The sequence below is a fragment of the Bidens hawaiensis genome, unplaced genomic scaffold (genome assembly GCF_021521415.1).
Source record: "Bidens hawaiensis isolate Kalapana, Puna unplaced genomic scaffold, B.hawaiensis_p1.1 tig00026018_1, whole genome shotgun sequence".
Lineage (NCBI taxonomy): Eukaryota > Viridiplantae > Streptophyta > Magnoliopsida > Asterales > Asteraceae > Bidens > Bidens hawaiensis.
In genome coordinates this window covers 112084-127573 of record NW_027494192.1, presented here as the reverse complement: position 1 = coordinate 127573, position 15490 = coordinate 112084, and the positions used below count along the sequence as shown (strand labels likewise).

Genomic DNA, 15490 nt, shown 5'->3' with positions numbered 1-15490 from the left:
TTAAAGGATAAATATACCATAGCGTTAGCCAATGATAAGTTAATTGAACCGAATGAAGTCATCCAATGATGTATCCTTACCGTCGAGGATATTCTCTTGAGAGCTCGGAAGCTTAGACATAGTGTATGGAATGGATTGGTTATCCAAAAACCACGCCGAGATAGTAGTCACGAGATTAGGATCGACGGTAAACTCCAGTTCATTGAAGAACCAATAGAGGTTTTCAATCGGAAGATTCAAAAACACCACAGAAGCCAAATCAAGTTGGTTAAAGTACGTTGGAATTCAATATGTAGTCCCGAGTTCACTTGGAAATGTGAAGACGAAGGGGAATGCAAACACACTCAGCTATTTCTAGTAGAGACAACTACATACAGGTTAACTTGAATTTCGAGGACGGAATTCTTTTAACATGGGGAGAATGTGACAACCGGCAAAAATTCAAGTCAAAATCCGTACAACTCATTAATAAAAATAAATCGTTATTATTTATCATAGGCATTTTAATATGCAAGCATGATCATTCATCATTTAGGGGTCAGAAATACCAAACATGTTCGTTACGTACACTAGGTAATTATCGGAATTACCGCGTCACACGTACAAATACACGTCACACATGAAATTTGGTGGTACTACATTTAGAGCACTAAAATAATAATTGTATATTTTATATATAAATGGTTAATGACTTTGAACCGTGTCCAAAACTTAATAATACTTCACAATGCTGTAAACAAACTCGTGCAAACGAAAGTATAGAAATTGGGTATCTGAAACGTTAGCATACACACCTAAATATATATTGGATACGTAAATGAAAACATGAGAAATTGAATAATAAGGTTTACTTGCACAAATTTACCCTTGTCAACTTACAACCTAAACTCATGGGTCATTAACAATTAATATTCTAAATTAACCAAGCCTATTACTATTCTACAAAAGAGACAGCTCGTTCATGGAGTAACAACAAACAAATAGCATGCGTGCATGCACATCACAAATCTTCATTAATACTAGTTTGTGAAAGAATCAAATGGAAGAGCAAATGTCTTATATAATTTGACTAAAGTACCACCTCTTTAAAATATTACACAAAAATGAAATGCTCATAAGTCAAATATTTGAAAAACAGTTTCAAACTCATTCCATATTTAACACCCTTCTCGCTTAAACACACATTATTTTTAAGCTTTTTCCTCTAGCGAAAAGATTTGACATAACCACACTCAACTCTTGACAATTGCATGAACCGTCCATAACTATGCTTCCTTCTTTCTCGAAGACCACAACACACAAATTCTACATACAATAAAATAATATAGTTATGAGAATAAAAGGTTATATAAGGGACTTTGACATATACACAACCAAAAAACCAAAGGAATTCATACACTCTACCTCCCTTACTATTTACTCAACCGAACGACCCCATTTCTATTCCCCACACTTGAATTTCTATCTACCTCTACAAATCAACACCAATCTCTCAACAAGCTTCATGGCCTAGTCAAGTCCAAGAAAGGGTGTTTTAAGCTCAAGGAAGAACTAAGGAGTAGGAAGGTTTTACAAGAGCTAGATGTTGTTTTGGATTGATCAAGATCATCTTCATTTCACCACTAGAAACCTCCACCTAGCTTGTCTAGTGGTATGAACACCATTCTAACCCTCTCCTTACACTATAAATCTAGTTTAGGCTATGTTTAGTTCATCCAAGTAAAAATAATAAAACAAAACTAATAATATAACAAAGTGTCTAAACTTGTTTAACTAGCATATTAATAAATATGAACACAACATAAAACTATGGAGTCTAAAATGTTGTCACTTAAAATACATTTATAACTCACAAATCTTGTAAGATGCACCTAGTAAACATAGGACATAGAACTTATGATGGCCAAAAACTAAACTTAACATAGACTTAGTGGACTAAAAACACATAAAATGAGTTGGGTTTGAACAAAGTATCATTTTTGTACACACTAAATAAAATGGTGGCTAAACTTGAACTAATAAGTTACTTGAATAGAATAAAATATTATTAATTTATTACTTTTGTGTCTTGAAGATATTATATTTTTAAAAAAATATCAAAACTAGTTATGAAGAAATTTATTTAAAAGAGACACTTGATTTTTACTTTACACATTATAAGTTTATTTAATTAAGTAATTTAGTTTTCAAGAACTTATTTTAACCATACATAAGAATAAATATATTTAATATTATATATTCTTTTAAACTAGTTAGATGTTTTTGTGTAAAAACATAGACATAATTTTTACTTATAGTATCACACATAAATAAGTATCTAGTATCTACTTACTTGTTAATTTCTTAAAGTCCATGAAAGTACAAGGTATGATAAATTATTTTAAATCATTTTAAAAATAATATGTATTTTTGGTTGTATAAATACTTATAGTTTCTCAAAATATGTTTATACAAGTAATATGTTTATTAATATAAATATATACAAACACAGGTTTCCTTTAAAATAAACATACATTGTAATATATATTTTATTTACTATTACTTATTATATAAGTATATGAATTTATATTTATGAAACATAATATATTAAACTTAAAGTATCACCAACAATTCGTACTATGCCTAGGTCTTGGTTATTGGATGAAAACATAGCATAAACCGACATAACTAATATGCCGTGCCGACCCTAACAATGGCCCGTACTTGTCATAGGACACACTTAGGTCGGATAACGTCAAGATTCTTGTCATCACTACTCACCGACACTAAGGTGAGTTTCACAACCCCTCTTTACTGTTTTACTATTTTTGGGGTGGAAACATACTTAATCTTTTAATGCGTAATACATAATCTTTATATAATCATGAGTATCTCGAGGCCCTTATATCTTCGGATCAATGCATTCTATAATCATCAACTATGGGTTTAGCCGAGAAATATGTGGGTAGTATTATCGGGATTGATCCCCCCCTCATGGTTAGTCGCTCTAACCGACGTGTTAATGGGAACATATATTCTATAATTCATACCGTGATGGCACGGTTATCGGGCATACATAACAATTTAGGTTTGATTTTAGGCTCATGTGTTATATATTAATTTGTATTCCTTGTAAGTTTACGAAGGATTATGCATTACATTACATTTACTTTACACGTTTTAAATTCCTTACTTAACATCAACGTTTTAACTTTTCGAAACAAATGATTTATATTGTGTCATTAAACTTGTGATCTCACCAAAATTATGTTGACATTTTCAAGTATGTTTTTCAGGTCGCTAAACAAGTAAGAAGTATTATGGTTGCCAAGCATTGCATGTCGGATCACCTATTTTGGAGGATTTTTGTCTATAACTTAAATTATTTTGAGTCATAGATTTGGGAATCCTATATTTAAGTCATGTTTTGAAATGCTTTCAAACCTTTTATTTTGTAAAATAATTAAACTATTTGGTGATCTATGAATGTGATGTTTGCTTTAATCAATAGCTGTGATTATCCATGATTCGTCGCACGCTCGCGATTCCGACGAGGCGGGGTGTGACACAAACTACTTAGAACCGGGACTGTGTCCCATGTTCATGCTGAGTTTATGTTATGTTATACACAAGTTGCATTGGTTCCACTCAATGAATTATTTGAACAATTTTGTTGTTCTTGATTTCATTAAGCTTAGACAAATGCTTTATTTTGACATCGAAATTCCAAATGGTTACTTTGATGAGTACAAGGTTACTATTGGACATTTTCTATTTACACACTTAACCGAATTTGATATTGAAATTTCGTTTACCCGTTTCATTTTATTATAAATTTACTTGTTTGTAAGATGTAATTGTTTATTCATCTCAATGTCGCAGCTAGTTATGTTGAAATTTATTTAGAGATTTACATTTGTTAAACTTTTTGATATTTTGATATTTAAAAGTTTTGTTTATCTAATCTATTATCGAACCCAATGCGTTATCAACTTACATGTTAGTATTTCGTTGGTTAAATGCTACGTTTACGTACCACGTTATTCTAGACCTCGTTATTTCAATTACATGTTAAGATGTTCATAATTATAATGTTTTCATTCCTTAATTTCAGCACATCGTATATATTTCGTTTTCAACATTATTTACTTGACTAAGTGTATATGCGTTGTCCTTGACTTGAATGGTCTATCAATGTGTTCTGTAATGTTTTTACCCTTTTAATTCATTATTTTTGATTTTCAACGTTCTATATGAAAATTTTATTTATTTATCTAAGATCTATGTCTTAAACCACACAATAGAGCAAGTTATATGGACCATCCGATGATAGAGGTAATTATGGGTCGACACATAATTATCAAAGTCCTCGCATGGAAAATATAATAAGTGTGGTTGTGTGAAATAACTTGGAACTTGGAATGATATTGGGGAACGGGACACGTACAAGGTGATAAGGGCATGGTGGATACGCCGCTGGTAAATCCTATATATAAGTGTCCATGTCACATCTTCTATTTGCGGCGTTCTTTCGGGTCATTCAAAGATCAGTGTTATCTTATTTTCATTATGTATGCATAAAATTGTTAAAAATTTTAAGAAATCTGTATATTGGTTGTTCTCTTTCAAAATATTGTTTTTTATTTCGAGACGAAATTTCCAAAAGTTGTAAGTTCTATAACATTCATTACTTTTAAACCTGAAAATTCGCCCCGTATTTAAATTTTCGGTTTTTATTTATAAATATATGTATTAATATAAATATAACTTAAATTTCGTTTTATGTATTTTTATGTTTGCCAACCGACTCATTTTGATGTTTCGATGTATTCGTATAATTCGTTTATTATATTTATAATTATCGTTTATTTAATAATATTTACGACGAATTAAAGACAATATTCGTTGTTTTCTATCCGTTTCATTTAAATTACAAAACTCCGTTAATTAAAAGTTGTACTTAAACGAGTCCCGAACTATCTGGGTATAATACGAACATATTTTCAAATCATTAACTTTTATTTTATTTATATAACATTTAGAAGTAGAAGGTCCAAAATGTAAATATATATTAATTCTACTTAAAAGAAATATGAAAGTAAAAGGGCTGAAAGTGTAAGTATCTCAAAATAAATTAATATTAAACTAAAAAAATGCCTAGGTCCCCCCCTCCCAAAATGCCCTGTTTTCCCGTCAACCCATCCCGGCCGCCGGAATTCGGCTCCAGCGAGTCTCGTTAACTCCTTTTTAACGCATTTTAACCCAATTAAATCATATAACGACAATTGATCTGGACCAAGCTATGTTAATGACCGATTAAATTGCTAGTACAACTCATAATTAAAGCTAAATCGGTACGTATCATCGCGAGATCGGCCGGAAAGTAATTAAAACGCATTTACGACGAATTTAAATGATAACTATTCAATTACTAGTATAAATAGGACATTGGGTAGCAACTAAACTTGAACCACCAATCTTTTTAACCTCAAACACACTCTATAACTCGTAACAATCTTTCAAGTTCGTTTTTCCGGCGAGGTTTCATTCTCCATCAATCCTAAACCATACGAGGTAAGTAATATATGATTTGTCATTATTTTTGGCCGTCTAATAAAACCCCTAAACTTTATTGATAAAACATGGAACAGATTAACGGATTGAATTCTAGGGTTTCATGATGAAGAAAATGAACTTGTAGTATAGTATATGTGTATTTGTTTAAGGTATTATAACAAAACAAACTAACTGGTTTAGTGGTTATAGCATATTAGTGTAGGCAGAAGGACCCGGTTCGAACCCGGGTCAGCCCGTTTTTTCTTTTTATTTTCTTTTTAATCATTTTTCTGTTATATGATAACCAAACTAAAATTCATAAAACTTTATTAAATCAATAAAAACTATTTTAAGATAAATAAAATTAGTTTTTAAACCATATATATGATTTGTCACCTAAAAACCAATCATTCAAACTCGACAAATTCGTTTTAAACTCGTTTAAATTATATATTATGTTTCGTTCGTTAAAACTTTATAATTCGTCAACACTTTCATTTATAAAATAAAATATGTCATTCACACCAATTTTCTCGTAACCTATATAATATTCAAATTTAATATTAAATCTCGTAACTTAAATAATATTAAATTAATAAATCGTTAATAATCCGTTAAAATATAAATAATATCAACTTCATAAAATAATAAAACATACATTAAACACTTCTAATTTCTGACAAACCGGTTTATTTACTTTTATAAGTTGTTAGTTAATATTCAGTTTTTGTACTTTTAATTCTAGTTCCTGAGGTTCAATTGCTTCGGTTTCATTTACGCGCTTTTGGTTTTATTTTAAGTTTGTCTTCAACTTCAAGTTGAGTTTCTCACACCCCTTTTTACTCTTTTATTACTTTTGGGGGGTAGCATATATATCCTATCCAAATTACAATTTCATTTATCCACTATTTACAATCTACAATTCAATATATGGACTTGTGTGTTACTTGTTACCTACTCAAAATTACTTGCTCATGGATTACTTCAAGATAGTATGATCATACGCCCCCCTTTGCGCTCAAGACATTTGTTGTTATGAGTGGAAAATAGCCTCATTATCCAAGTATGTTGGTGCACAATCCCAACTGGAAAGGACCTTACTTGCGCTTATCTGAGTACGTTGGTGCACAATCTCAGTTGGAAAGGACCTTACTTGCTCATTTAGACTTGTTCATGGAATTGTATGATTTTTATGTACTTATATCAAAACTTGTGTGAACTCACCAACTATTCATAGTTGACATGATTTTACATATATGCTACAGGTACCTTATTTAGAAGATAATGTTGTGACAAAGACATTAGTACTTAGGTTATATTAATAAATGGACAAGATGTTAATTGTTCTTGTATTTTCTTTGTATTTCTTGTTACAAACTTGTGTACTTGATGTGTAAATCATTTAATGGTAATATTGTCACTTAATAGTGTCACATGTGTTTGAGCAATCTGTACGTTATAATCGGACGTATTCTGCTTTTGCCCTGGTGTTACAATACCGATAATCAAGAAACAGAGAACAACTCGTTGCTCGGTATATTGGGGGTTTAAGGGTTCAGATCTGGGACTCGGTAAATCTTTTTGATCCTTATACAATCCCCGTGGCACACCAACGAGCATTGGCTTTTGAAAAACAAAGCCGTTGGGTGGGCGGTTCATATTCATCAGCCCCTACTGGAAGAGGTTCGGGGTCGAGTGGTGGAGGACCTCGTGTCGTGCCTACTCAGTAGAGTCCGGGGTTTAACAATGTCGGTTCATCTTCTAAGGGGGCTAGTAGTAGCGGGGTGAAGTGTTTAAAGTATGGTGAGACGGGCCATCGACAAGTTGACTGTAAACAAACTGGTAAGAGGCATTTGTTTGTTGATCTTAGGATGAACAGTATGAAGATTATGAAAAAGCCCTAGAGTATGATGAAGAACTCGAGTACGAGGAAGAGGTTGTGATAGGTGATGTGGGGGTGAACTTGGTGGTTAGGCGTTCTTGCTATACACCAAAGGCGGATAGTGATGATTGGCTAAAGCATAACATATTTCACTCCACGTGTATTATCTTGGGGAAGGTTTGCACCTTTGTTATTGACTCTGGAAGTTGTGATAACTTGATTGTAATATTCGTTACTTTTCAAACCCGAAAATCCGACCCATTTTTAATTTCCGGTCTTCATTTAGGAATATATGTACAAATATAAATATATTTAGGGTTTTGTATTATGTATATCGTTGAACTGACATGTTTTGACGGTTCGATGCCATCGTAATTTTCTTTTATTAATTATATGATATTCTCAAAAATTCAAGTAATTAATCAGTTGTATTATATTCAATTCATTTAATTTATAAAACTCCAGAATTTAATGTTGTACTTAAACGAGACCCGAACAATTCGGGCATAATACGAAAAAATATCTAAGTTTATAAACTTCTATTTCCATTCCTAATATAACTTAAAGTTCAAGGTTTAAAACATAAATGTAATTTAATTTATACTTAAAGTAAACATGAAAGATGAAGGGCTGTTAGTGTAAACATGAATACAATATAATAATAATAATAATAATAATAATAATAATAATAAAAAGTCAGCCAACCCATCTCCCCCCCCCCCCCCCCCGGTTTTCACTTTTTTCCGGCGACATATAAAAACGACCTTTCAAGCTTCGTGAAATCCGTTATTTTAACCCAAAGGATTTCTCCACTAATAATAAACATAGTTGCGTAAATTATTTCGGCATTAACGTCCTAATTAACTATAACTAATCTTTAAACCGTCGGATTATAATTAATATGGCAATAACGATCATTAACACTCATACGATTCAATTACTACAATAAATAGAACCTACACCTTCTTCTAAACTTGCTACAAACACAACTTATACTAACATATACTCTGTAATCTATATTTGATCTTCAAAGTTTGTTTTCCGGCGATTATGGTTCTCCGTCATCCAATAGCAATATCAAGTATGTAATATATGGTTTTAAATCCTTTTTAGCCAATTAACGAAACCCCTAACCTAATTTGATCAAACTTGAAACGGATTAATATATTAGGATTCTAGGGTTTAGTAGTGCAGAAGATGAACTAGAGCTATATATATATATATAATTGTTTCTCTCTTGTAACTTAAAACAAAGTTGGTCTACTGGTTAGTTCATGTAAGTGTGGGCAGAAGTATCGGGTTCGAATCCGGGTCATGCCGTTTTTGCTTTTTATATTCTTTTTAAACATTTTTCTATTATATATTAAACCAAATAAAATTTATAAAAATTATATAAATCAAATAAAATTGTATTAAGTTAAATAAAATTAGTTATAACATATATTTATCATTTGGTCACCTAAAAACCAATCTTTCAAACTCGACAAATTCGTTTTAAACTCATTTATATTATATATATTATGTTTCGTTCGTTAGACTTTATAATTCATTAACACTTTGGTTTTCAAAATAAAATATATCGTTAAACACCAATATTTCCGTAACCTTTATAATATCCAAACTTAACATTAATCTCGTAATTTAAATAATATTAAATTAATAAATCACTAATAATCTGTTAAAATATAATATTATAATATCAACTTCATAAAACAATAAAATATACATTTAAGACTTCTAATTCTCGACAATCCGATTTATTTACCTTTTTAAGTCATTAGTAATAATTAATCTTGTACTTGTAATTCTCGTTCGTGACGTTCAATTGCTTCAGTTTCAATTACGCCATTTCGGTTTTATTTCAAATTTGGCTTCAACTTCAAGATGAGTTTCTCACACCCCCCCCCCCTTTTTACCATTTTTAACTATTTTGGGGGGTAGCATATATATCCTATCAACAATTCAATTTCTTTTATTTATTATTTACAAACTCAATTCGTTACATAGACTTGTGTGTTTACTTGTTACTTGCTCAAATATTACATGCATGGATTTCTTCGATAAGTATGATCATACACCCCCCGTTGCACTCAGGACCATTGTTTATAGTGGAAAAGGGACTCCGATCTGAGTAAGTTGATGCACAACCCCAATTGGAAAAGACCTTCATTTATTCTTTACACTCAGGACCTATGATCCGAGTGTTAAGAACCCTTATGTGCTTTTCACAAGTTTTCATGGAATTGTATGGTTTTTATATATTATTTAAACTGTGTGAACTCACCAACTATTCAATTAGTTGACTTTATTTTATATATATGCTACATGCACCTTTATTTTAGGATGAAACAAATGAAGTCACTGGAAGTTAGGTTATTTAAATAATAAACAAGAAAACGTTTGTTTTGTTCCTTTCTCTTTGTATTTGTTCATTTGATAAACTTGTGTACTTGGGATTTGAATGAATTAATGATAATATTGTCACTTAATAGTGTCACATGTGTTTTGAGAAATCTGTAGGTCACACTCGGGCATATTCCACTTTAGCCGGGGTGTTACATTGATCTTAGAAGAGGCAGCCCGTAAGCTACAATGGCTTAAGGAGGAGAGGTAATGATAACCAAACGAGCTCTTGTTTCTTATTCTGTGGGTACAACATACAAAGATGACATTTGGTGTGATGTGGTTTCTATGGATGCGTGTCACTTGTTGTTGGGTAGGCCTTGCGAATATGAACGAAATATAGAACATAACGGGTGGTTCAATTCTTATAACTTCCTGTTTGGAGGGGTGAAGATAACTCTTGTTCCTAGCAAGCCCAAGCAGTTAGCCACAAAGCATTCGGGCAACATGTTGACCATTAGTCAGTTTGAAGATGAGTTGGGGAAGACAAATAGTGTTTTTGTTTTGATAGGAAAACCGGTGCCCGGGGAAGTTGAGATTCCTGAAGCCGTGATTCCTTTACTTGATAAATTTTATGATGTTTTCCCTGATGAATTGCCGGATGGGCTCCCACCTTTGTGTGACATCCAACATCATATTGATTTGGAGCCTGGTTCACAATTTCCCAATAGGCCACATTACAGATGAGCTCGAGAGAGCATGAAGAGTTGCGTAGATAGGTTGAATAGTAGATTTCTAAGGGTCATGTTCGTGAAAGTATAAGCCCTTGTGTTGTTCCTGCTTTGCTAACTCCAAAGAAGGATGGCACCTGGTGGATGTGTGTTGATAGTTGAGCCATCAACAAGATTACTATGAGGTACAGGTTTCCTATTCCTCTACTTGATGATTTGCTTGACCAGATCAGTGGTGCTACTATTTTCACAAAGTTAGATTTGAAGAGTGGTTATTACCAGATTCGTCTCAGACCTGGGGATGAAAGGAAAGCGGCCTTCAAAACTCATGAAGGGTTGTCGAGTGGATGGTGATGCCATTTGGTTTATCAAACGCGCCTAGTACTTTCATGCGTGTGATAAATCAGTTGCTCAGGCCTTTTATTGGGAAGTTTGTGGTGGTATACTTTGACAATATTCTTATTTATAGTGCTTCTTTCGGTGAGCACGTCGTGCATATTAGGAAGGTTTCGGCCTTACTTCGTAGAGACAATTTCTATGAAGCAACAAAGAAATGTGTGTTCATGACCCCTAAAGTTTTGTTCTTGGGGTATGTTATTTCTGGTGAGGGGATACAGGTGGATAAGTCTAAAGTAGCAGTTGTTCGAAACTGGCTAACTACTACCAACATTACTGAAGTCCGCCGTTTTCATGGGCTTGCTTCTTTTTATAGACGGTTTACTCCACACTTCAGTTCCATTATGGCCCCTATTACATATTGCATGAAGGGAAAGACGTTTGTATGGACAGAGGGGGCAGATTTAGCTTTTCAAGTTATAAAGAAAAAGCTCACTACCGCACCAATTTTTGTATTTCCTGACTTTTCGCAAGTTTTTGAACTTCATACTGATGCCTTAAAGGTTGGAATTGGCAGGGTTCTCAGTCAAGGGGGTCGACCTATTGCTTATTTTAGCGAGAAGTTAACAAGGGAAAAGTTGAGATATAGTACTTACGACTTGGAGTTTTATGCAGTGGTTCAGGCTATAAAGCATCGGCGTCACTAGTTGTTTCATAAATAGTTTATTTTATTCACTGATCATGATTCTTAAGGCATATTCACATGCAAGATAAGATATCTCATAAACACGGGCGTTGGCTAGCATTTATTGAAATGCTTAGTTTTGTGGTTAAACACAAAACTGGTGTTTCAAACCAAGTTGCTGATGCCTTAAGCAGGAGGGGAAATCTGCTTGTATCCGTGAGAGTCAATGTGCCGGGATTGGATATTATTCGTGAGCAGTTAACCATTATCCCATATTTTGTTAGTTGTGTTGCAGGGTGTGCAAGCGGGTCAGAAATCAGACTTTCTTTTACATGACGGGTTTTTGTTCTAGGGGAATCAGCTATGTACTCCTGACTCCAGTCTTCGGCTGAAAATGATTCAGGAGTTACACGGTGAGGGTCGTGTTGGTCGTGATCGTACTTTACAGTTGGTGCAGTCTTTTTACTTTTGGCCTACTATGAGCAAAGAGGTAGATCGTTATGTTAAAAGGTGTCGAATTTGCCAAGTCTCAAAGGGCACAGCTACTAATGCGGGTCTTTATATGCCTTTTCCTGTCCCTTCACAGCCTTGGACTGATATTAGTATGGATTTTGTGTTGGGTTACCTCGGACTCAGAGGGGAAATGTTCGATCTTTGTTGTTGTTGATCGGTTTTCTAAGATGGTGCACTTTATTCCTTGCAAGAAGATGGCGGATGCAGTTAATGTGGCTCAGTTATTCTTTCGGGATGTCTATCGTTTGCATGGTTTACCATCTTCTATTGTTTCTGATCGGGATACTCATTTCTTTAGTCATTTTTAAAGCATCCTATGGAAAATGGTGAACACTCAGCTTAACTTCAGTAGTACCTACCACCCTCAAAAGGATGGGTAGACGAAGGTTGTTAATCGATCACTTGGTAATCTGTAACACCCCATTTTCTCGTATTATTAAATAAATAAATTATGAGTTATTATGATTCAGGCTTGTGTTGGGTTAAATGGATAAGAGTTTTGGACTTGGGTATATAGGAAAAAGAAAAGACCATGGGCTAAAGCCCATGACCCCAAAATATATAAACCATAATCACCACTTAATTCCTCATTTACACATATTCCATACACCAACCAAAACACACACTTAAGCTCTCTCTAGCCGAAATCACCAAGGAAACCGAGCACTGACCCAAGGTAATGCTAGTATGATATTGTATAAACCCAAACCCGTAAGATATGGTCACGAAATGACGATCCGACACCGTTAAACCGTTTAAGCCACGAGATCCGGATGGAATTGGGTATAAACGGAACCTAAGATGAGTTTACGGATCACCCTAGCTCAGATCTGGATCGAACGGGGCGAAAAGCGGTGAAAAACGAGTCAAAACTCGTTTTTCCGGCGAAACCGCGTTTTTTTCCGGCGACAGCGCCGGAAAAGGTGTACGAGGTAAGGATGTCAGGGAATGTTCCCTGACATTCTAACCTAACCCTAGTTCGTTAGCGGGCGTAATGAATTAGCATGTAATTCGTGTGTTGAATCGTTAAGGGAGGAATAACGAACTAAGTCTCATTCGCTAAGCGATTCGTTATAATGCCAGCTCGTTATAAAGAGTCCAATTCGTTATGATGACCAGTTCGTTATGTGGACTGGTTCGTTATAAGAGTTCAATTCTTCATAAGGTTCAATTCGTTAACCAGACCAAACGAATAAGGTCTGATTCGTTATAAACAAACGAATGCGTACATTCGTTATGAACCCCATTCGTTAAAGGACTGGGACGGACTAGAATTTTAATAAAATGGCAGAATGGTCACTGGACTTAGAAAAGAGTGGATTAATTATAAAGAAGTCCTCGAACTTTTAAGCTCGACCCCAGCCAGGGGCGCGGCCCCGGACCCTGCTAGGGGCTGTGGCCCCTAGACCCCGCCAGGGGCGCTGCCCCCGGACCCCGATCGTAGTAGGTTATAATTAAACTAGAAATGCGATATCGATAGTGATAGAAATTGATATTGTTATACAGTTAGTCGTGCACAGCTAAAGAAGGGAATAACTATTAATGGTGAACGTAACCGCATTCAGGTGAGTTTCTAGCCCCATTCTTTGTTATCTTTTTGGGGCTGTGTGCATACTCGATGTGATTAGTTAATACACTTATCCTAAGTGATAAGTGTATGAAGTGATAAGTGTATGCCATATATGTTTTATGTGAAAGGTATGATTGACTGCTTGTCGGTACATGAACGATCTTCGGATATTGCATGTACTGCCAGGTAAAGGTTTGATGATAAAATTGTTGTATGTGAAGAATGAATGATGTATGTATGTATGAAACTTACAACTATGTATATAGAAAGGTATGGCATGAAGGTATGGAAGAAAGGGTGACCGGGCCCTAATATTATTCGAGGATGGAGGGTACCGGACCCTAATAACATCCGAGGATGAAGGGAGACCGGACCCAAATAATATCCAAGGATGAAGGGAGACCGGACCCTAATAATATCCGAGGATGGAGGGTATCGGACCCTAATAATATCCGAGGTATGTAGGGTGAAATGCCCTTTATAATGTAAGGTTAGCTATAAATGTGTTTGGACGAATGAAGTACAGGTTATGTTTGTAATGTGTACCTTCGGGCACGTATATGTGTATGTAATGTAAGTTATGTGATTAACTAGAACTCACTCAGCGTAGCTAAATTTTAGTATGCATGCAGGTTAACAGATTGAGACAACTGGTTTGAGATGGACACATGGCAGGATTGAAGAGGCTGGCATCTGAAGATCGTCATGATGTTATGAATGTTATATTTTATGTTATGTTTTGAAAGACAATTTATGTATATTTGTAACGAATGGTTGATGTTTTATATTATTTCACGACAGTTTTAATTAACTCTGATATTTAGAATTGCGTTTATGAGTAAATCCAACACCAAATGTAGGGCACCGGTAACGGGGCCTTACAAGTTGGTATCAGAGCAAAGTTCGTGAGACTTAAGCATCCTATTTGCTTAGACTCGAACAGAGAATGGGATTAAAGTAAGAAAAGAAAGAAGATGCCAGTTCAAGATAGCCATGTGTCACTCAAGCAAGATAAGTAAAGGTAAAGTCTATGGTTAAATATGTCTGTTAATGTTAGCTTAATTGCTAAAGAAAGGATATGTGAATGTTAGGGATAGGATTAATTGATTGTTTGACTGATAAATTGTTTAAGGTAGAACTTGCACAAATAGACTCATAAGGGGATGTGTATAGGACATGGAAAGTAACGTGATCAGCTAATCATAGCTGGCCACTATTATTACCTGTTAGCCTTACTATCCTTATAATAAATAGTATCTCGAGTGATGACGTTTTTGTTTTCCTTTCCAGAATACGATGGCTGGATCTAGGGTAGTTGTTGGAGCAGGAGGCCGCACTGGACGTCGTGGTAGGCCTCGTCGTGTCCAACAACCTTTGGTTGAAGCAGCTTCCAACACCGAAGATGAAGGAAGCGCAGCTGGGCGAAACCTAAATAACAATGAAAGGCATCAACTTGACCCTGCAATTCAAGCAGCTATTGTTCTAGCTGTAGCCGCTGTTGTGAAGAACTTGAATCCTGAAGGGTCTGCTGGAGGCCGTGAAAGAAATGCTGAAGGGGCAGGAGGAGATGGTAGAAAAGATGATGAAAGAGAGAAAGAGGCCTCGAGTGAGGTTAGATATGTGAAAGTTGATGATAGGAGGAGAGGCCGAGGTGGGTGCAACTACAAGTCATTTAAAGGGTGCGACCCGCCTAAGCTTACTGGTTTGGGAGACGCAATCGCTACTCTCCAATGGATAACCACTATGGACAAGATTATATGTATTAGCGAGTGTCGTCCTGACCAATCCGTGGGTTATGCCACCCAATCATTCGGGGATGAGGCAATGTACTGGTGGGAGTCGGTTGAGCAGAGAAAGATTCTGGAAGAGATAAAGGGAATGAGGTGGGATGATCT

The 15490-nt window shown here is 34.9% G+C and overlaps 2 protein-coding genes across 2 annotated transcripts; both read left to right on the top strand.

Moving 5' to 3' along the window:
- Positions 1 to 10030: 10030 nt before the first annotated feature.
- On the top strand, positions 10031 to 10507 carry LOC143572824 (uncharacterized). Its single transcript, XM_077057874.1, has one exon. The coding sequence runs from the start codon at positions 10031 to 10033 to the stop codon at positions 10505 to 10507; it is 477 nt and encodes a 158-aa protein (XP_076913989.1).
- Positions 10508 to 10671: 164 nt separating this feature from the next.
- LOC143572823 (putative mitochondrial protein AtMg00860) lies at positions 10672 to 11534 on the top strand. Its single transcript, XM_077057873.1, has 2 exons — positions 10672 to 10841; positions 10961 to 11534. The coding sequence occupies exons 1-2, from the start codon at positions 10672 to 10674 to the stop codon at positions 11532 to 11534; spliced, it is 744 nt and encodes a 247-aa protein (XP_076913988.1).
- The last annotated feature ends 3956 nt before the right edge of the window (positions 11535 to 15490 follow it).

Bases quoted from the DNA above. Each gene is read 5' to 3' on its own strand.
- LOC143572824 (XM_077057874.1), top strand. From the start codon at position 10,031: ATGATAACCAAACGAGCTCTTGTTTCTTATTCTGTGGGTACAACATAC.
- LOC143572823 (XM_077057873.1), top strand. From the start codon at position 10,672: ATGAGGTACAGGTTTCCTATTCCTCTACTTGATGATTTGCTTGACCAG. The intron at 10,842-10,960 runs GTGATGCCATTT...TCTTATTTATAG, and splicing joins GAAGGGTTGTCGAGTGGATG to TGCTTCTTTCGGTGAGCACG.